This window comes from Vanrija pseudolonga, chromosome 3 (assembly GCF_020906515.1).
Source record: "Vanrija pseudolonga chromosome 3, complete sequence".
In the NCBI taxonomy this organism is placed as follows: Eukaryota; Fungi; Basidiomycota; class Tremellomycetes; order Trichosporonales; family Trichosporonaceae; genus Vanrija; species Vanrija pseudolonga.
In genome coordinates this window covers 2,966,690-2,987,522 of record NC_085851.1, presented here as the reverse complement: position 1 = coordinate 2,987,522, position 20,833 = coordinate 2,966,690, and the positions used below count along the sequence as shown (strand labels likewise).

The 20,833-nt window shown below is 58.4% G+C and overlaps 5 protein-coding genes across 6 annotated transcripts; 3 read left to right on the top strand and 2 right to left on the bottom strand.

Annotated features, from left to right (window-relative positions):
• Window positions 1-86: 86 nt before the first annotated feature.
• Window positions 87-2,300, top strand: PDE1 (3',5'-cyclic-nucleotide phosphodiesterase; the record flags this gene model as incomplete). The annotated part of the gene is given in 8 exon segments (XM_062771258.1): window positions 87-446; window positions 611-972; window positions 1,021-1,079; window positions 1,139-1,268; window positions 1,311-1,643; window positions 1,720-2,107; window positions 2,121-2,263; window positions 2,276-2,300. The coding sequence occupies 7 exon segments, from the start codon at window positions 758-760 to the stop codon at window positions 2,298-2,300; spliced, it is 1,293 nt and encodes a 430-aa protein (XP_062627242.1). The 5' UTR covers window positions 87-446; window positions 611-757.
• Window positions 2,301-2,915: 615 nt separating this feature from the next.
• On the top strand, window positions 2,916-5,170 carry sorT_1 (Major facilitator-type transporter sorT; the record flags this gene model as incomplete). Its single annotated transcript, XM_062771257.1, has 6 exons — window positions 2,916-3,516; window positions 3,577-3,793; window positions 3,846-3,983; window positions 4,043-4,353; window positions 4,391-4,825; window positions 4,867-5,170. 6 exons carry the CDS (start codon window positions 2,916-2,918, stop codon window positions 5,094-5,096), a joined length of 1,932 nt encoding a protein of 643 aa, XP_062627241.1. The 3' UTR covers window positions 5,097-5,170.
• Window positions 5,171-5,390: 220 nt separating this feature from the next.
• HCS1 (DNA polymerase alpha-associated DNA helicase A) lies at window positions 5,391-13,073 on the bottom strand (the record flags this gene model as incomplete). Its single annotated transcript, XM_062771256.1, has 26 exons — window positions 5,391-5,408; window positions 5,462-5,605; window positions 5,647-5,929; window positions 5,972-6,267; window positions 6,311-6,430; window positions 6,485-6,521; window positions 6,562-6,971; window positions 7,010-7,340; window positions 7,379-7,449; window positions 7,497-7,671; window positions 7,710-7,771; window positions 8,261-8,333; window positions 8,385-8,487; window positions 8,547-8,630; window positions 8,697-8,905; window positions 8,955-9,509; window positions 9,556-9,818; window positions 10,639-10,878; window positions 10,918-11,328; window positions 11,366-11,543; window positions 11,588-11,924; window positions 12,064-12,288; window positions 12,330-12,438; window positions 12,493-12,607; window positions 12,658-12,754; window positions 12,803-13,073. 26 exons carry the CDS (start codon window positions 13,071-13,073, stop codon window positions 5,391-5,393), a joined length of 5,217 nt encoding a protein of 1,738 aa, XP_062627240.1.
• A 103-nt stretch (window positions 13,074-13,176) lies between these two features.
• On the top strand, window positions 13,177-15,107 carry RIT1 (tRNA A64-2'-O-ribosylphosphate transferase; the record flags this gene model as incomplete). The annotated part of the gene is made up of 8 exons (XM_062771255.1): window positions 13,177-13,315; window positions 13,366-13,403; window positions 13,443-13,493; window positions 13,539-13,603; window positions 13,647-13,680; window positions 13,724-13,927; window positions 13,965-14,228; window positions 14,268-15,107. The coding sequence occupies 8 exons, from the start codon at window positions 13,177-13,179 to the stop codon at window positions 15,066-15,068; spliced, it is 1,596 nt and encodes a 531-aa protein (XP_062627239.1). The 3' UTR covers window positions 15,069-15,107.
• Window positions 15,108-18,149: 3,042 nt separating this feature from the next.
• Window positions 18,150-20,833, bottom strand: VAC8_1 (Vacuolar protein 8). Of its 2 annotated transcripts, XM_062771253.1 has the most exons (11): window positions 20,476-20,833; window positions 20,160-20,396; window positions 19,992-20,114; window positions 19,832-19,954; window positions 19,655-19,777; window positions 19,476-19,604; window positions 19,051-19,425; window positions 18,885-19,007; window positions 18,718-18,836; window positions 18,295-18,666; window positions 18,150-18,247 (listed from the first exon to the last, which is right to left on the bottom strand). In XM_062771253.1, the coding sequence occupies exons 1-10, from the start codon at window positions 20,585-20,587 to the stop codon at window positions 18,316-18,318; spliced, it is 1,815 nt and encodes a 604-aa protein (XP_062627237.1). In that variant the 5' UTR covers window positions 20,588-20,833; the 3' UTR covers window positions 18,150-18,247; window positions 18,295-18,315. The 2 variants fall into 2 exon arrangements, with proteins under 2 accessions (XP_062627237.1, XP_062627238.1); XM_062771254.1 differs by having other exon boundaries at window positions 18,150-18,666.

Below are 20,833 nucleotides of genomic sequence, written 5' to 3'. Positions count from 1 at the left end.
CAGGCCAAAGCAGCGCGAGGGGGAGGGCAGCTACCAGCGCCAGCGCCAGTGCAGCAGCAGGAGCGCCCACTCTAGCCAAGCCCATGCTTCAGACGCCGCCGCCACTGCCGCCTCCGCCGCGCCTCCGCCCCCCGTCATTGAGCCTGAGCCAGTGCCGCCGCCGCCGCCCGCCCGCCCGCCTACCTGCCTGCCTGCCCGCGACCGCCTTCGCTTCCCCGAGCAATGACCCCACCACCCCCACTCACCCACCCACCCATTCATGTCGCAACAGTCGTGCTCGTGCTTGCTTGGCTCGTTCGCTCGCATATGACGACAGCTGGGTCACCTGCAGCAACCCCTGCACTGGCACTCCTGTGCTGCTCATCCCCCCCTACCCCATCCATCCATACAGCCAGCCGAGCCGCCGCCGCCGCCTCCGCCAGCTTCCGTTTGATCGACAAACAAAGGATCGACACGGCGCATCCCATTCACCATCATCATCTTGCTTCTCCTTCTGTCACAAGGCAGGCGCGCCATTACATCTCGACCCAGCGACACAGTCCACGGTCCACTGGTCACTCACTGAACAGGGGCGTGACCACTCGGACCACAACACAACCTCTCCTTCCCCCACGCCTGACGCATCATATCACACACCCCTAACACGCTAGACCACAATCGCACAGCATCGCTCGCGTCTTGATCCAAAGTTCACACCAAACACGCATCGCATCACAAAGCTCGAGCACGGTCTCCATCGTCAAAAGCCGGGCCTCCAATGCCTGCAAGGACAAGGCGAGCGGCCAACGCGTCCAGCACCAAAGACATCTCATCTCTAGCCCCACCAACATCGTCGTCTTTGGGGAGCTCGACCACATCACATTCAATCACGGCGAATGTCAACATGTCAAGTCCGGGCCCAAGTAGGGAGCCTGCATTTGAGATGGTTATTCTCGGATGTGGGGGAGGTCCCCTGGAGACAGACTGCTCTGGGTGAGTTGGCTGCGTACTAAAAGGAAGGGCGGTTGCTGACGATCATAGCTACCTGGTCAAGCCTCTGAAGAGCCGGTGGGAAGATGGAGTCCTCGCGTTGGAAGGCGGTATGTTTGGTGTTCACCTCGGCTACTGCTCTGCGTGTGACTGACCATCCTCCCTCCAGGTTCGGGCATCGGAGCTCTGGCCAACCTGCTCAAGACACAATCTCCTACGAGCCTGTTTCCTACTGTTGTCTTCCCCGAGACACATACGACGCCAGTTCTACAGGCAGCGTACATCTTCTCCTTCCTCACGTGAGTTGACCGAGTCGCATGGCGTGCTGACCAATGTGACAGGTGCTACCTCATCACCCATGCCCATCTCGATCATGCGGCCTCGCTCATCATGATGTCTGGCTCTGTTCCACCTCGAATCCGCGAACCGTATCCGAGTGGACACGCCCATACTCCGTCCTCGGGGACGACGCCGCCGATCGACATTTGCCCTCCTCGGCGTATCCCAGTGTACGCACGACGAGAGACACTCGATAAGCTCGCCGGGGCGTACGGAGGCGGACTATGGCCAGAATTGTCCACTTGGGCGTTAGAGCAAGATCCTAGCAACGGCGGCAAACGCAAGCGTAGAAGAGTCGAGGAGGACCTGACCGGTGTTGGGCCTATGTTCTCAACGTAAGCTCCGACTGAACTGATGGGCACAATGTCTTATCACTAACCCATTCAGGCTGGACGTGAGCAAAGATCATAGCCAGCTGCACTGGACGTTGCCAGTCAGCACTCTGCTGTTCCCCACGTCACACGGGTGCACTTCGCAAGGAGCCTACCCGTCATCCGCCGTCTTTGTTCGATACGACCCATCTCTCCTCTCCACCGAGCCACAAGGTTCGGCGTCGGCCAGTGCCAGCCAGAGCAAGTTATCCACACCACCCGACGAGGAGAGTGTCACCGGGGACGGCGTCGGTGGGGCTTCATCGGGAAGCGAGTTCCTCTTCTTCGGAGACGTGGAGAGCGCTTGGAGAGCGCCGTCCGAGGAACATATCGATAAGAAAAACGGCGAACTTGCGCATGAGCTCAATACCGCCATCTGGCGACGGGCTGCCCAGAGTTTTGCCCAAGGGCGACTGTCGTCGATCTTTGTGAGTCACCCAGGCTCAAGTGCCAGCGGCTGACCGCGAGCAGATCGAGTGCTCGTACGATTCATCCCGCCCAGCCGCCCTCATGTATGGCCACCTGTCGCCGCCAGGCATTCTGCACGAGTTGCAGACAATGGCGTCCTTCCTTCCAAAGGGGCCGTGAGTACCCAGTCACTTGACCGCTGCTGACGTTTAAACAGCCGGCCTCTGGAGGGACTTCACGTGTACGTGACGCACATAAAAGAGTACCTCGTTCCGCACCCGACGGGTCTCACATCCCGCGAACTCGTTCACAAGGAGCTGCTGGCCCTCACCGAGATTCACAATCTTGGCGTCGAGTTTCACATTGTATCCCCAGGAGATCGTCTGTGTAAGTGCGGGTGTGTGTTGGGCTGTGTCAGTACTAATTCCACAGTGATATGAGGCCGATGATGGAGGGGCCGGTTGAGCCGATAATAGATAAGAAGTTGTTGAAGGGTGGGTGCGACAGGTCACCGCAAGTGTATCAGCAGTGTTTCCATGTGACTTGAACGACTGGCGAGTTGCTCAGCAGGCTGAGGTTATCAACCCGGTGCAATGGCATGCCGGTGTGGTGACACAAATGGCTGCAGTCATGAACATGAACCTTTGTAAGCATATGTTCGGTTGGTGAAGGATCAGACCGAAATGCGGCGTCCACGATCGCGAGATTATGTGATTGCCGGCGCTTGTAGCGTGATTGACTTTTTGGAGTTCGTTCCGAGTGATCGGCTTCGTCCGACCCATCAAACTCACCCGTCGGGGTCGTTGATAATCTGCAAGGCGTGCCGCAATGTGTCTATTACTCATTGTCCCACAGAGCAGCAGGAGCAGCAGCAAGATGCCGACACTCCAGCCGCTGTCATCGTCGTCGCCGCCGACGACGCTATCGATGGCCGGCACCGCCGTCGCGCCCACAACCCAGACCCACCCCGATCGGCGACCCCAAAGCCTGAGCAGCGAATCCGCCACGGCAAGCTGCAGTTCCGAAGGCGGCGGGTCAAAGCCGCCCCTCCCTCCCCCCGGCATCCAAATAACGCGATACCGGTCGCTCGAGGGCGTGTCGCCCGCTGCGCCGCTCGCGCGCATCCTCTCGCCGCGCCGGGACGGCCCCGCATCATCTCAAGATTCAGACGACGACCGGCACCCGAACCCCTACCCCGGCTCCGGGACGCTCGACGACCCGTACCTCGTCGACTTTCTCCCCGGCGAGCGAGCAAACCCGTACAACTGGTCGTCGGCGTACCGGTGGGGCGTGACCGCGGTCGTGGCCGTCTCGACGCTGTGCATCGCGTTCTGCTCGTCGGCTTACGCCTCCACGCTGGGGGATGTCGAGCGGCGCTTCCACGTCTCGACCGAGGTCGGCATCGTCGGCCTGAGCCTCTACGTCCTTGGTGCGTGGCGGCGTGCGCTTTGACGCTTTACGCTTTACTAACCACCTCTGACTCACTCAGGCTTTGGCGTCGGACCACTCATCTGGGCGCCACTGTCAGAGATCTACGGCCGGACCGCCGCGTTCGCAATGTCGTACCCCTTGTTCTGCGTCTTCAACCTCGTCTGCGCCGTCTCGCAGAACATTGAGACGCTCCTCATTGCGCGTCTGCTCGCTGGCACATTCGGCTCGTCGCCCATCACCAATGCCGGCGCCCAAATCAGCGACATGTGGGCGAGGTGCGTCCATCCGCTGCCTGCCACACTGGGGCCTTCCGCTAACACTCTACAGCCACGAGCGTGCATTGGCCACGACGCTCTTCTCCCTCGCCCCCTTCCTAGGGCCAGTGTTCGGCCCCATTGTTGGCGGCTTCGTGGCACAGTACAAGGGCTTCCGCTGGGTCTTCTGGGTCCAGTTCTTCTTCTCCCTGTACGTGTGGCGACACCCCCATACACACACGCACGCCAGTGCTGACCATAAAACCCCAGTGTAATGCTCATACTCACCTTCTTCCTCGTCCCCGAAACATACGCCCCGACACTGCTGCGCCGCAAGGCCAAGCGCCTCCAGCAAGAGGCCGACGACGCCGGCACAGGCGAACACTTTATCGCCAAGTTCGATAAGGTCAAGCTGGCCCGCGCAGAGGTGTTCAAGGTCAACATGAGCCGCCCGTTCCAGCTCATCGTGCGCGAGCTCATCGTGTTCTCGCTTGGAATCTACGGCGCAATCGTCTACGCGACGCTGTATCTCTTCTTCGCGGTATTCCCCATCGTGTTTCGGCAGTACCGCGGCTGGTCTCGTGAGTGTTACTCAGTGCTCAAGCTAACACCGCCCAGTCGGCGTCTCCGGCCTCGCCTTCACGGGCATGGGCGTCGGCCTCATCATCGGCAACTCCCTCACGCCGCTCTTCCCCAAGTTCTACAACCGTGCCGTTGCCAACGCCGCTGCCAGAGGTGAGAAAGTCGCACCCGAGGCCCGCCTCCCCGCCGCATGTATCGGTGCCGTCCTCCTCCCTGTCGGCCTCTTCTGGTTCGCATGGACATCAACCCCAAACGTACCCTGGATCGTGCCAATCATCGCCTCTGTCCCCTTCGGAACGGGGTTCCTCCTCATCTTTTCATCAATGACACTGTATCTCATCGACGCGTACGAGCTCTACGCTGCTTCAGCACTCGCCTCGGCCGCTGTCCTCAGAGCCATCTTCGCCGCCGTGTTCCCCCTCTTCACAACCTACATGTACAAGAACCTCGGCCTCCACTGGGCAGGAACTCGTGAGTACTCGGGTCGCCAACATTCACACTAATCTCCCCAGTCGTCGCCTTCCTCTCTCTGTCATGCACGCCGATGCCGTTCCTATTTCATCGCTACGGCTACGTCCTTCGAAGAAACTCCAAGTACGCGCCCTCGGCACCGCGAGATGCCAACAACGTGGCCAAGGTGCCACAGCCTAGGGACCAAGAGGCCCTTGAGCCAGAATATGGTCCTCACGCCGGGGAACACGTCGAGGCGGATCGTGAGAAGCGCACTGAGTCGGCCGTATAGACGTATAGATGATCCAAATGCTTTGTATCAATATGCTGCTAGGTGTATGGAATATGCTATGCGACACTTGTTCATCAGACCTCGTCGCCGGCGTAGCGAACATCGCCGTTGTCTTCTAGCCACGCCATCCACTTCTTCAGGTACAAGCTTCCCTTGCTCACGGTATCTGAGTCTCCAACGACACACTGGCTGTCAGTCCTAGTCTCACACCATTCTCTCACCAGCTGACGACGAGGTCGTGTCATTGCGACATTGAGTCGACGGTACTCTCCAAGGAATCCAATGTCCCCAGTGTCATTGGAACGCACCAGACTGAGAATGATTGCCTTGCTGTCAGCGACATGTCGCTCTTTCCGCAAACTCACATCACGTTCCTGGCCTTGCAGACCGTCGACACTTCCAATCGTCATATCGGGGAACTCCTCTTGCAATGCAGATGAGATGAGCGACACCTGCGCCTGGTATGGTGTGACGATGCCCACTTCAGACGGTGGGACGCCGGATGCCACCTGGATGGTGAGAAAATGTCGGGGTGAGAACCGCCACTTACCAGCTTGCGTGCCCACTTCGCCACAATCGTAGCCTCATTATCATTGCTCTTGCTTCCCTCACCGATCGAGCCCTTCGAGTCCCCGTCCGTGCGCTCAAAGAACTCGCACCCGGCGGTGTCGAAGAAGACGACAGTGTGACTCAATAAATCCTGTGAGTCTTCACTCGATGGGTTGACAATCGTGGGGAGATCCAGAAGGGTGTGGTCGGCGACGGATGGGTCTGAGAATAGTTCGTCGTTGTACAGCGTGGTCGCTGGGAAGGCAGCAATGTTCTTGTTCATACTGATGGGATGTCAGCCGCCTCTCACGCGATGGGCTGCTCACCGATATTGCACCTTGAGGACCTTCTTGATTCCAGCCCCGTAGAGCCTCTCAAGTCGATCAAACAGAGTGGTTTCAAGGGTTCGAGGGGGGCGCAGACGTGTTTGCCCCTTGACATTCTTGTCGTCCTTGGGCACCGGGGCATCCGCTTGAGAGGCCGTGGCTTCAGCATCCGACTTTGACTGAACCTCGGCCTCCTTGGAAGTCGCGCCTCCCGCTGCCCCGGCCTTGCCATTGCTCTGTTGAGCCTTCTTCGTCTTTGACGCATTCTCAGGCTTTGCCAGAATAGTCGGAGGAAGCTGTCCAAGTCAGCGAACGTTGTCCGCTTGAAACGTCACGCACCTGCTGAGGATCACCAGCGAGAATGAGCTTCTTCGCCTTGAGAATAGGCACCCAGCAGACCGCCTCGATTGCCTGTGTAGCTTCATCCACGATGGCGATATCAAACGCCAAGTTGTTGAGCTGCTTGGCTCCCGCCGTGTGGCAGGTTGCAAGAACGACCCGAGCCGACCTCACTACGTTCGTGACGACTTTGGCCTCGCGCTGGCGATACCTGGACTGGTTCAGCATCCGGCGTCGCCGCGCCCACTCACTCTTTTCGGAGCTCGCGCACCTCCTCCCACTTCTTGCCACGCTCTCGTCCCTTGACAGCACCCTTCTCACCACGCTTCCTCCCCAGGTCGCCCAAGTGGCCGTTGATCTCCTTGCCAATGTCGCGAACGAGCTCTCCGCCATCGCTATTCGTAGCCCGCCAGTCAAGAGTCTCATGTAGGAGGTCGCGGTGGACGCGAGTCGGGTGGCCGAGACGCAGAATAGAACCTGGTGGTAGGAGAGTCGAGTACGGGGCTTGCTGAGACAAGGCGTGAAGGCGAAGGAGCAGGTTATCGAGTGCCAAGTTGGACGGGGTAGTCACCAGGATGCGTGGTGGCTGCGTGGTACCCTCTGCTGCCGGCCGAGCAAGGAGCTGAAAGATGAGCTCGACGAGGGTATGCGTCTTTCCCGTCTGCCCTGTCAGCTTCAGCTCCTTGTATCGCAGCTTACCCCCGGAGGCCCATGAATGCACGCAACCTGGTCCGCTCGAAGACAGAAATCGATCGCCTCCTTCTGACTATTGTTCAGCCGGTCACCAAACCAGCGTATGGCAGGGTCGTCCTCTGGCAGTGCCGAGATTGGCCGTGGAACGTGGTCGCTCCAGGTAGGTTGCTGCATGCCCAGCAAAGATTGGATCAGAGGGATGTTGGCGTTCGTCGGCACCTTGGTGTCGGCAGCGCTGTTGTCCCCGCCAACAGCCTCCTCGGGCAGGATGATGCGCTCCAAGTGCTTGAGGGTACGCGACATGCGGTCAAAGGTTGCTGAGTTGGCGAGCTTCAACCTGGGCACTGTTAGGCGGCTGAATCCAGCATGACGCACAATCTTAGCCTCTCGGGCAGGTCTACATCCTTGCCTTCGCTGACGGCGACGACGACCCGTTCGGGGGTCACCTGTCGGACGTCAGCGTGCTGTCCACCGCCAAGATGTCGGCACCTACTTTGGATACCACCCCTTCCAGCCCGACTGACTCATCGCTCTTCGCCTTGGACTTGCTCTTGCCTCCAGAGGTGGCGACATGCTCTTCGATCCGGACGGGGTCTCCGCTCCGGAACGAGTGCGGCGGCAGGGCAGTGTTGACATGGTATGCGAGGGGGCGACACAGCTCAATCAAACTGGTGGGTCAGCAGGATTCACCATCACCGTATCTCACCTCTTTCCGCCCAGACCAACGCTAATGGACGCGACACCGAGGCCACCGAGCGAGAGCCCTCGCTGTTCGAGAAGCTTAGGGCTGCAGTTGGAATTGAGGAGCCGAGTTTGCTCCTCTTCTTCGTCCCGTTCTTGCTGCAAAAGCACCTGGTGGCGAGAGATGAACTCTTTCAGGTCCTCCCTGGATGGCTGCTGCGGTTGGAGAAGACCAGGAGCCGCCATGTTGATTGAACGAGACTGAGTTGGAAGTTGTCGACAATGATCGAGGATGACCAAGTGGATCAGTTGAATCGAACCCACCTCCACCGGGTCCGAAACTCGCACCCAACCAACAAACATTGACTTTGGCGAAGCAAAACCATCTTGCATTCTGTCTACTGCTACCACGTTTCCCAACCTCATGCTTCCTGCCAGACACCGTATATAGCTGCTGGCCCCCTCAAGTTGTAGTCTACCTTGTTGACATAATGCTTGCCGGCTGTGTCGTTGAATGCAACCTGGCGGCCGTCAGTTCCATTGTTTTGATCCATAATGGCCCCGTCCAACACTCACCTTCGCAACCATCGACGCTCCCAAGAACGGCGCCACCTCGGACGTCGCTCCCTTGAAGTTGGCAATGTATTCACTGGCGCAAAGTCAGCAACTACTGTCGTGCTGTCCTCATTTTACGACTCACGGAATGCTCAGCAATCTGACACGGTCGGCTTGGGAATCCGATGGCAAGTCGGTGCTGCTCAACAGGAATGGAGAGAGATAGGTTGCGAGAGCAACAGGGAAAGCTGAGGCGGATTAGCTTCCCGCTCTCCACATTCACCACATCTCCCACAGCTCTACTTACACTTGAAGCGGGCAATGTCGCCCACAACCGCGATGCCGTCCCAGATTTGGAGGCGCTCAAAGATCGTCAAGGACGAGCTCTCGACTGCGCGTCCCACTGCCTCCCAGACGGTGTCGCCGCCCGGCGTCTTCCCCAGCAATAGAGGCTCACACAGACGGTGACGGACAGGTCCAACCGCAATCTCCTTGTCGGGGAGGGACGGAATGGTCACGGCAATAAAGTCGTTGGCGATGGCAGCTGCCGCAGCATCAGCAGCAGCCGACGCCTTGGAGGCGGCAGCCGCAGCAGCCGCTGCCTGAGCCTTCTTGGACTTGTGCGAATTGGAAGCCGCCGGCTGGGGGACAGCATCGGCAGTGAGCCTTGGTTTGTGTCAACGCCGTCTTGGACACGAATCAACAAAGCACTCACTTCTTGGCAACATCAAAGGCCTCGTCCTCCGTCTCGGGCACTGCCGCGACGACAACGGCCTTGGCAGCTCCCTTGGCGACGGGGACCTCAATATCGTCACCAGTGCACTCGGCAAAGATGAACTCGCGGATTTCTCGGACCAGCTTTTCCCTCTGTCCAGGCTCCCAGGACGAAACACCAGCGACGGTAGCGAGCTCGTTGGTGAGGACCTTGTCGTTGAGCAAGAGCTTCTCGAGGTACTCTTCGCAATCGGCCTCTCCAATGTCGACAGACGTTGAGCACTCCCAGCGCACGACAGAATCTGTCACGATGGCCACTTCCGAGGACTTGCGTCCAACATGGAGGACAGCGCCCGTGACGGCATTCTGCGCGTACAGCGACGCCAAAGGCGCCGGCAGGAGGGAGAAGATGGGAGCGTTGAGGTTCTCAAACGCCATCTGGCAGTACAGTGCCTGGTCAGGCAGCGGCAGTGTTGATGGGTTCGATGGGGGAACAAGGAGAAGCGGATGCGTGTTGTTGCTGGGCTTGATGTTCAACAGCGAGTAGACATGGACCCTGGGGACGTTAGCATCAAGTTTGGCCAGATGCAGCTCTTGCTCACAGGACAAACTCGCGTCCCTCCCAATCCTGGGGCTCGGAATCGCTCAGGAAGGGCCATCGGACCTCGATCTTGTCGTTCCCACCGTTGGCAGCCAAGGCCTTGTCGAGCTGCTCTCCGACAAGCCATTCGCTTCGAGAATCCGACGATGCAGCTGTAGGCTCGGCCATGGACGTGTCTCCATTCAAGTCGACGACGCTTGTCTCGCCGTTTCCATTCTTGCTCGATGAAGAAGAAGATGGGACGCCATAGCAAGCCTTCACAGTCTGTGGATGAGGACGTGTCAGTGGAGGGAAACAACAAAGGAAATGTCGGCGCGACTGACCAGGGTTGGGCGCGTATACAAGTCGCCCACGCCATGAGCTGCTCGGATGTAGTCGGTGTCGACGTGAATCACGACGGGGTGGTGACTCATGATCAAGTCGATGTTTTGCTTTCCAGTGGATTGTTTGTTGACAACAAGTTGCAAGGATCAGAGTGAGGCGCGAGGCGTCGAGGAGCCGCGAAAGGCGAGAGACAACACACGCGACAATCCCAACATTCATTTCAATTTAGGCGTGCACACCCAATAGGCACGCAATTAAGTATGGCACCTACCAACCCCTTGTTTATACATGCAGAGTCTTGTTTGATGCTGCTACATATGTACAATGCATACGAGTCCTATGTTGTTGATCTATGGAACAAGCGAGACCGATGCTAGGCGGTATATCGTACCGTTTGTGTTACGAGTCTGAGCCAGGGCGACACCAGGCTGCGCTTGAGAGGTCGATGCTGCGTCCAACAAGCCAAGGTATCCGACCAGGGAGACTGTTCCTAGGCCATGGCCGTGACCCCTCGTCAATGAGATGTTGCCAGAGGTCACAAAGCCGATGATATGTTGCGGCTTGACCGTTTCCCCAAGCTACTGGTCAGCCCATATCACTCAGGCAGGGAACTCACAAGTTGCAAGGCGCTGGTGCTGTCGTCCGGTTGAACGTTGGTATAGAGGTCAGCGTCGCGCTCCTGGGCTTGAAGCCACGAGGTACGCTCCCCTGCATCCGTGGCATACAGGATTGCCATGTCGGATGGTGACCCTCGCCCAACCGCATTAACTTCGACGTGAACAAGGGCATTGTTGAACAGTCGAGTAGCTTCAAACTCCGGGAAGGGCTCCATCCCGCGGCGACGACGGAATGTGTTGACTAGATTGAGGAGATATGCAGGCTGGTCGCTTGCCAGACGGAGCTTCGGGAGGAAGGACGACAGCGCTGATGTGAAGAGCCATGGCTGGCAGGTCGCATCTTCCCCGTTCATGGCCGACTCCTCCGCGACGTCGGCGCCACTCTGAACACGTCAGCGACTCGATGACGAAGAGGCACTTACTGTGAGGACCTCAGGCCACTCTGGACGGAAGGGGTACTGGGTACCCAATGCAGAGTACTGCGGTCGCTTTCCCGGGGGCTTGCGCAGCCAACGTGTTTGTGCTTCCTGTGCTTGTGTCCGCTCCCAGTCCGCGCCAGCCGCGCAAATCGCACCCCAGTGTTCGGGGAAAGATGGGACACCTGCTTCCCGGTACTGGACACGACGCTCTTGCAGACCAATGTGACGAGCTCGGCAGAATAAGAAAGAGGGCAGGAAGGCCATCGCCCAGCCCTTAGGGATCAGCAGCGTGAAGCCGTGGAATGCCGATGAAGCGCCATCCGGTCCTGACGACTGGATGGTCCTCTTCAACAAGTTGATGGGAATGCGATCATCCTTTGATGTCGGCTGGAGTTTAGACCCAGGAGTAGCCATCTGAAGGGTCAAATCCCGAACCACAGCGGCGACATACCTTGTAGCGACGGGTGTCAAGCTCGGCCTTGGTGTAAGCCGGTCGGGAGACGCGGTCACGAAGATCCTCGTTCCACAAGTCGCTCCACGCAAGAACAGCATCGTCAGAGGGCAGAATGGCCTTGGCAATGGCTGCGGAGCTGGGTTGAGGGACACTCGTGCCGCTCGAATGGGGAAAGCTGTTTTGGTCAGCAGGTGCGGATTTCTTTTTGCTCGGACGCACGTAAGACGTGGATCATGAACCTGGCAACCAATGACTGTGCCGTCGGGGATCTGCGCTGGATCCATTGCGAGGAGAACCTCGATGTTGCGCCGCTTCTTCTCGGATATTGATGGTGCACTGAGGCTGAGGATTCGAGACAAGGCATGTCCGGCCAAAGGTCCCATGATCTCGAACGACTCGAGGGCATCTCCGAGATCCTTGGCCTGGACCTCAGATCGTTCATCGGCGACCGCCTCGCGGATAGCTGTCAGAGCCTCATCGAAGATGGAAGGATGAATGCGAATCCAGACACGCCGAAGACCGGCCTGTTGGAGTCGAGGCTCCCACAAGACCTCGACTGGTCCTATCAAGCGGTGAGGAAACTTGGATGGCCAGTGCAAAGTTGTGTGAGCGACCAGGCTGCCGTTCTCGTGTCTTTGCGTGTCAACTCTGGCAACCGATTTATCCAGCTCACCTTGGCCCGCCAACTGGCCCACCAGAGGTCACCTTGCCAAGGGCGGCAAGAATCTGTGACCGATCTCCCTGGAGTTCCACGGTACCGAAGAAGCTAACGTCCTGGACGGTCGCCTTTCGGCGGGCTGCGCGATACGATGACCGGAAGCACTTGAGGGTAGGGCTCAGAGGGAGTCGATAGCCCCATAGGTTGATCATGTGGAATCGCTTGGCGTGAAACAGATGCGTAGCAAGCCATCGCTTGTCAACTGAACTGAGTTAGTATCTTGAGGCTGAAGAGTTGACCTACTCTGCCGACGGCGCAGTTGCACTGTTCGACTCTCTCCCCTCAAGTTTCCACGTGCCCGGAGCTTGGCCTTCTTGCGATGAATGCGCGCGGTGTTATCGCCCAAGTCAATCTGAGCGGTACCCAAGCGTCAGCATGCTCCCTGCTGTCGGCCATAGGTACTCACCTCGGCTTTGGCGCGGCTCCGCAATCGCTTGGGCACGCGACGGGGGTTATGGCTCGCCGCCCGGCGACGGAGGTGTCGAGGGAGAGACTGGAACGCCCTCGAGTTGCTCTGGGCTCTGGAGAGATCGTCAGCGCCCTCGACACTCGCGATACCCAATCAACCCACGCTGCCAGCTTGACGGCATTCTGGAGCGCTTGAATCTCAATGGCGCGGACCTCGGCGAAGCGCTCGACCTGGACTGCTCCAGGCAGCTTGTTGGCGTCTGTTGCATGATTAGCATACGCAAGGCGGAGAGTCCTGCCTAGCTCACTCTTGATCAAGTCATGGACGCCCTTGAGCACGACCTTCTCCCTTCCCTTGCCCCTCGCCTTGGCTTGCTGGTTGGCGTTGAGGAGATCAGAGGTCTTGGGGATGGACTTGAAGGGCTTGCCTTTGCCATTTGCAGGCGCTGGCTTGCCCTTGGGCCCAGATCCGGGTTTGGACATGAAGCACGAAGGGGACGAGGTCGGTTTGTTGCCAGTGTCGATGGTGTTGACGATGGCAAGATGGGCGCGCGACAGACTTGAAATGTTGGGCAGCATGTGTGCCTGAACCTCCACCGAGCACCAAAAGTCTCAAGTTTGTGCTCGACCTCCACTTTGCCATTCCAACTCTTGTCTTGACCATCCTGTTGCGTCTCCGACCATGAACGACGCCGCAAAGGCAATCAAGAAGCACGCGGCCCAGCATGACCTGTTCAACAGGCTTCATTCCATCGCCGCGGACGAGCGGTTTGTGCAAAAGGTGGCCCAGGAGTGGTTCAGCAATCGATTCGAAGTCATCGGTTTGTCGAGATTCAAGATGAAGGAAGGTCAAGCTAACACCTCGCTTCAGCGAACCAGCGGTGCGGCACTTGGTACTGTGATCCCTCTGTGGGTTAATGAGACGCGTACTGTGACTGACTGTGGCAGACCAGCTCCAAAGCCTATGCCTACTTCAAGTCCACAGATGGCCACACTCTGGTGAGGCTCACCAACTGTTAACACGAGCCTGGCTAACCTGTTCAGAACTGGGACTTCAACCTGCGGCGGTCGAACTTGTCTCTTGCAAGCTATGCAGAGGAGAAGGGAGGGTACGTTCAGTTCCCATGCGATGACACCTTTCTGACCGTTCAGTTTCCTGCTCGTCGACTCCACCCGTCGGGGAAAGGTGCGTGCCCTGCAAGCTGGCGCACCGTGCTCACACACTGCAGAGAATGCCAGATGGGCTGTCAAAAACCGTTCCTATATGGTGTTCAGTTGTCAACCGTGCAGTTCAGCGTCGTCGAGCTCGGGGTGGAGACGCTGCCGCCGACGCAGAATGGGACACAACTCTGTATCTGCCCGCGCAGATCGTGTCGCCCTCGGAGAAGGCTCAGATCGAGCCACGGTTGGACGTCTGGGCAGAATCGCTTGAAGTGAGCTGCATGTCATGGACAGTGACTGATACTGTAGACCTCCGTGCTTCCTCTCCCGGAGCTCAAGAAGCCCCTCCGCCCATTCTTCATCCATCCCGCAACGTCTCGCCCTCCTGTGATTGACGCCAACCCAGCCTTCACACCAATTATATGTGTGTCGGCCTCGCGATGGGTCAACGGGGAGGATGGCCGCGGAGATCCAATCCCCACTGCCACTCGGCTCGGTGATGGCTGGTTTGCGCGAACTGTCGCTTTCGACTACGTCCCCGGCGCAGGCGACGACGACGAGCTATGGGGCAGGGTGGGTGCATCGTGCAAGCAGCAATCTGACCTTCACCAGGGCCTCAAACCTGCACTGTATCATGAACACAAGGCGGACCTCCTCTCCACGCCCAGGGACGAGCTGCCCGGGCTGGTAGACGATTTGGTCGAGGAGGGGACCGGCATCACGGCTGCTCTGGAGAAAGTCCATCTGGCGGACTCGGAGTCGACAACATCGTCTCTCGAGACATTGTGGACGGAGGCCACGGTTGTTTCTCCCACACTGTTGGTGGACCTCGGACCAACTATCCGATCGCCTCAGTCGTCTGTCCTCTCCTCGGTAACGCAGAGAGTGACAGTCCGGGTTGTGGATATTGCGAAGCCCTCAAGCTCCACCTCATATGTCCATGCCTGCGAAGCAACCTCGGATGGCCCCGTCATCGTCTTCTCCTTGCCGTCTGCACGAACCCACCCCAAGGAGTATGGCAAGGCATTGGGGCAGCTCGTGGAGCACCTACAAAGCAAGTTTCCAGCACTCGGGGACAAGGCGGCTCTGTTGATCAGCCCCGGACAACAGAGCGAGCTGGACACTGCCGTGCAGTTCAGTACCATCGGCGAGCAGCAAAAGTCAGAGCCTTCCACCTGGCCATCTTCGCTTCACCTCTCAAAGCCTGACCTTCAGGCGTCGCAGAAGTCTCTTCTTCCCCTGTTGGTGGCGTTGACGTGTAGCTTCCCCAAGCTCGGTCATGACGCGGTCGACGATCCAGATGTGGACAAGGGCGTGATTGCTGCTCGGCTGCACTCCTTGGTAGCCCTCTGGCCAGAAGGCAACCCTCCGCGGGCTGCGTTGAAGAGGGTGAACGAGTTTTTGATGTCGTGATAACCGGGACATACCGTAGCATCGTGCTTAACATCTTCGTACAGATCACTATGTAAAACAGGAATGCGCGACGCCGTGGCGTCGTGATGTGGATGGTATGGGTGTGGCCCACGCTGGCACAGTTGTTGGGCGTCAATGGTATGTATTGGTGCTGAGCCTTGCGCGTCATTGAGAAACGACAGAGTCACGCGAAACGACAGAATCACGCGGTTGGCCATTGACTCCTTGAACCTGGACCTTTGTGCGCCAGTCCATGACCCTTGAGAGGCTGCGATCGTTGTTTCCGTCCACAGTTCCATTGTCGTCCCTAAACACGAGCTCCTCGAGGATCGTCTTGCCAGAAACTGGGCCTGGTGGTGGGTGGGTGGGGTCCGCAAGCGCACGCCAAAGTGACGACAGCGTGTCAGAGTCTTCGGAGCGAGTAGCAGAAGACTGTGAGTCAACTGTAGAGTGTTCGAACATGTTGTTTGATGAGCTGCAGGAGGACCGGTCGAAAGAGTCGTCGTTGAAGTGGTCGAGACTGGCGATAACGTCAATGGGTGGAGGAGGGGTGACATTGGCGACCGAGCGAGGTGCCCCTTGACCGTCTGGTTCATTCTGGTTCGATCCCTCGCTGTGTGCGCAGCTGTGGGGAGTAAGCGATCACCTCGGGCAGTGCCATTGTCTCACCTCTCGTCTTGGTCCCCGAAGTCGTCGGATGCCGACGACGACGACATATCACTTGAGGGTCTTGGGAACGCAATCGCCTGGCCGACTGATCCCTTGCTTGTAGTAAGAGTTTCCGTGGAGACATGGTTTGCTGTCCTGAGCGTTTGCTTGCTCGCCCGTGGGGTGAGGAGAGGGCGGTTATGTGGAACGCGCTGATCAGGTTGTGCCACCAACTGAGTCACAGCTTGTGTGAGCACATTCGCTCTCCAAACATCTTCTGCCGGCATGACATGCTGTTGTTCCCTGATAATCGCTTCCTTCGGCTTGTGGCGGTTCGATTTGGCGAAAAATATCGACTTGAGGGCTGTTGTGGCGGCGACCAGGGGAGAGACCTTCGGGTGCAGCGGTGGGGGCTGCTCTGATAGGGGCTCAACTGCTCTTGGGGACGAGCAAAGGGTAAGGATTGGGTGGCCACGGTGAGACTTGAAGTCCTTGAATGTGATAGTCTCGTGAGAGTCGAGGACCCGAGAGTCTCCACTCGGCCCGGCGTGATGACAGGGGAGGTGGGTGGAACTCTGAAGTGCTTCGTCCGCGAAGAGAGGCGGAAGGTAAAAGTTGTTGTTGGCAAGAATCTTCGACTTGCGATACCGTCGAGCGTTACGCTGCTGAGCATTTGGTGGGTGACGCCGAACAGAGTGGGTGGCGGGCAGACTTGGCGATCGGGGGCTGATGGGCGTGGACTCGTGCGTCGGCGACAAGGTGAAGTCAACCACCTGTTCTGTACGCGTTTCGCTGGTGGAATCCACCACTTTGGCACTGTTTGGGGTTGAATTTGAGAAAGTTGGCGAGGACGGTGGAGTTGAGGCGGGATAGATGGACGATGTATCACTTGTGGTCTGAGACGGGCCACCACCAGACGAGGACGGCGTCGGGTGGGACTGCAAGTATTTCATTGTCACCGCCGCGTCCTCGACCCAGGACTTGCTTCCTTCGGACGTGAACGACTCTGTGGACGGGGTCATGGTTGGGAAGGGGGATGAGGGAGCAAAGCCGGTCTTGACGCCGCGAGTCTTTCGTCTCCTCGCCGCGCGGCGTCCACTGGCCTCGATGTATTGTCGCGTGCTCGACGAGGAGTGTTGGATCCTTGAGCTGTGTTTCAGTTGCCGATGACGCGCCGACATGTCACGCAGCGCCGATGGCGAGGGCTGATACAGAGCGATCGGGCGTGCGCTCGCTGCGATCGCCCCTGGAAGCATGGTTCGGCTCTGGCGATGTGTCGAGTTCAAGGGAACAGGCGTGTGCGAGACGGCCGATAGCTGCGACGACGAGTGCCACTCCGAGGACGGATATCGCTGTCGCTGGGAGAGCATCTGATCAAAGGCAGCTGAAAGGGCATGCTGGGAAGTCTGTTAGAGGTGTCTCGGGACTGTGTTTGGGCTGCACCTTACCTCGAGATCAGTCCCTGCGAACACGGGGGTTGGGTCGTCCCGAGAGAATTTGCCAGCAGGAGGTGTATGAGGTGTCGATTGTCGTGTGAGGGACAGCTTCATCTCGAAATGGGGCTGGAGGGATGTGAGCATGAGGACTGACTGACTACAAGGTTGCCGAATATCAGCAGTACTTACAACCAAGGCCCTTGGTTTGTTGGGAAGTGAAAGGAAGAAAGGACTGTAGATAGGCAATGGAGTGGGTGAGGGAGATGGAGGGTCACGTCTTGGGCCGTGATGATGCCTGGGCCGAGGGGCAAAGGGCGGCGGCGGCGGCGATGATGGCGGGCAAGGAGGCCTGCGTGGCGAGGTGTGCGATGAGCGATGGGGGTGCGTCAATGAGAGTGAGTGTGTGCGTGCGTGCGCGAGTGTGAGTGCGCGTGCCATGTATTGTTGATGCGGCATGTGCGCCGAAGTGCGGGGAATCTGGGGCATGGACGAGCCGACTGGACTGGGCTGGGCTGCACCACCCCCGATCCCCCGACGGCCCACTAGCCCACTCTTGTGCTGTCATCGACGCACTCGCTGCGTGACAGGTGGGTGTGTTTTTTGCCTTCTAGCGCATCGCCAAACATGAAACGAAAACGGTTTGGGCGCGCAGTTGCGGTGTTTTGAGCGAGCGCAGAGCCGAGGGCCGCCGTGCGCACGAGCCACCGCGTCGTGCCACCACCACCACCCGACCACCACCCGACCACCGAGCCGAGGCGCGAGGCGGCCAGGACGCGCCAGATGCAAGCTGTACAGGGCCAGATGCCATCGGCAAACATCGACGCCAGTAACGCCAGCGGTCAATGCGTCAGTAGCTCAGTAGCCTTCTTGCTCAAAACAGACCCCACAGTCGCTGGCCCAGCCACGGGCCGACGCTGGCTCTGGCCCTGGCATCTGTCATGGTTCAATCGTCACTTGCCCTGCCAGGTCCGGGTCGGAATTTGCCCTCGACCTGCACTGGATAAAGAAACAGGATAACATAAACCTATTCAATGTCAGGGGTCTCATTAGGGGCAAGGGCGACAAGATCGCCCTAGTCATGCGACTGACATCCTTCTTCGACCGTCAGACTCCAGGTGTGAACAAGGTGCCTCTTCGCTCACCACATCTCCAGAGCCATACAATTACTGCCCACGAAGGGCCTGGTGGACGCTGGCACGCAGCGCTGCGTGGTCCTCCGACTGCTCCTCCGCACTCTCGTCGCCACTCTGTGGGTTGTCATGCCTCTCGCCATCGTTGTCGACGAGTTCGAGGATGCGCTTGGCAAGAGCATAGATTTCGCCTTCACCGTCTTCGAGCATACCGTCCTCGTCGTATTCGTCGTCCGACTGGTGCGACCCAACCTTTGCTTCCCTTGTCTGGTGCGGTGATGGGGCAGACTCGGCGAGCTGACGGATTGAAGAGATCAGAATGGTCGAGTTGCGAATGTTGTTGGTGAGCTGAGTGTCCTTCGCCTCAAGCAATTGGACGATGGTCTGCGACATTGTCAGCGTCATGTGTTACCGCAGGAGCTAGTTTACACTCACCCAGACAGCAATGTGCTGGAATGTGGTGTCGGAACTGCTCAGGAAACGAACGAGGTAGGCGTGAAGACCACCGTCCGGCTTGTTCCAAACAGCGTTGAACGGCGCATAGTCCTCGGCAGCTGTTCATGTCAGTGCTCGCCGCCTGGGTGGCTAGAGCCCGCACGTACCCTTGCTCGAGAGGTTGCCAAGAGCGGCGGCACTGTTGCCCTGAACCTCAACGCTGGGCGAGTTGGTGAGAGGGATCAAAACCTCGCAGATGCCCATCTCCAAAAGCTGTGGCTTGAGGTTGTCTGCGGAAGGTTTCAGCACAGTGTTCGAAAAGGAGGGGCTCACCACTCAGAGCCAGTACTGCGACACAGGCGGTCATTTCGCTCTGGACGGCCAATGGGACCTGGAGGACGAGCTCCTGGATGCGGTCCACAGCACCGGCCTCGACAATCGCGCCCTTGTTGCTCTCGCTGCTGGCAGCAAGGTTGCGGAGAGTAGAGATGGCATGGCACTGCACCTCCTCGTTCTCGTCAAAGGAGAGCAGCCCGATGAGAGGCTGGAGGAATCCGGCTTCGATGATCGGAGACTCGTTTGCGGGGTGAATGGAAACGTTGCGGACACATGCGGCTGCTGACAGAACGAGAGGCAGGTACGAGGAGTGAAGAAGGCGAAGCAGAGGCTTGAGGCCATCAGCCTTCACGATCTCAACCTGGTACTTTTCTGACAGTTGTAAGTAAAGAGTCCCAACGTGAAGTGGAGGAGGTACCCACCGTCGCTGGCCAAGTTCCTCAGAGCCAGGGCCGCCTGGCACTGAACCTTCAGGCTCTGGCTGTCCATCAGCGCCACAAGGCTCTGAACAAGCTTGGGCTCCGTGGCCGCCAGCTTTTTGCGGTTGGCACCTAGACCGTTAGCTGGCTGATTCTGGTAACGCGATCGTAGGCGGGCTCACCATCGACTGCAATGTTGCTGAGAGCGGTGGTGCAATAGTACTGGACGTCGGTGTCGGGGGAGTTGAGTAAGCTGACCAGGACGGGGATGGCACCAGCATTGACCAGCTGCTGACGGTTTTCGTCTGCGCTACGTTAGCTTTCGTTGCACCACAATGCTGCACGTTCTCGTCACTTACCAGAGTGCGTCATGTTGAGGAGCGCGCCCGTCGCATTACGCTGCACGCGCATATCCTTCGACTTCGCCAGGCGCGTGAGAGGAACAAGGGCGCCGGATTTGGCGATCTGAGTCTTGTTCTCATCTGCAAGATCAGTACTCGGATTCGTTCTGGAGCTCACCATGAGTCGCGAGGTTGGTAACGCAGCCCACAGCGTTGCACTGAACCTCGACGTTGGGGCTCAGCATTTGGCGAATGAGAGGCTCCAGGCCTCCAAGGGAGACAATCAGAAGCTTGTTCTCAGCTGTGATGTGTTAGCACACAAGGCAGCAAGGGAGGCTGTACGCACCATTGACTGCAAGGTTGCCGAGGGCAGCGCTGGCGGCGCGCTGAACCTCACTGTCGTGGCTCGTCAAGAGGTAAAGGATAGGGTCCAGAGTGTCGCGCCCAACTTCGCGAACTTCCTTCTCTGTGATCTCGGCAAAGGCCAGGGCCGCCGAGCGCTGGAGATCGACATTGTCCGAGAACGAGAGAGTAGTCAGGGCCGCCAGAGGGGATCCAGTGAAGAAGTTTGTCGTGCTGCGGTCTGTTGGGTCGAGACGCGCGCGTCAGTGTCAGCCTGGGCGCGAATGTGGACGACAAGGAGATTAGAAGCGCGTACTCACTCTCGAGGTACTGGAGCAAGTCGGCGACGGCCTCGCGCTCGTTCTCGAGAAGGAGGGGCTCATAGTTGTTTTTGCGGCGCTGGCCACAGCAGGTGCTGCAGACACCACCCATAGTGGAGGGAGGTTGAGTTTGGGTTGACGGTGGAGATGCGCTTGTTGAAAGAAGAGAAGGTTGTGGTCAAAGGAAGTAGCGATGTGGGAGTGGAGAGCGTAGTTTGCAGAGGGGATTGTGTGTGGATGGAAGGACGGGGGGGTGTTGAGGGAAGAGGAGGTTGATTGATGGGTTGCCTATGACGAACGAGGCCAAAGACGAGGAGGGGAGGGGGAGAGGGGAACGCGAGTTGGGATTGCGTTAGTG

Bases quoted from the DNA above. Each gene is read 5' to 3' on its own strand.
- VAC8_1 (XM_062771254.1), bottom strand. From the start codon at position 20,587: ATGGGTGGTGTCTGCAGCACCTGCTGTGGCCAGCGCCGCAAAAACAAC. The intron at 19,426-19,475 runs GTGGGTACCTCC...TACAACTGTCAG, and splicing joins GAGGAACTTGGCCAGCGACG to AAAAGTACCAGGTTGAGATC. The intron at 18,837-18,884 runs GTACGTGCGGGC...TGACATGAACAG, and splicing joins TGGCAACCTCTCGAGCAAGG to CTGCCGAGGACTATGCGCCG.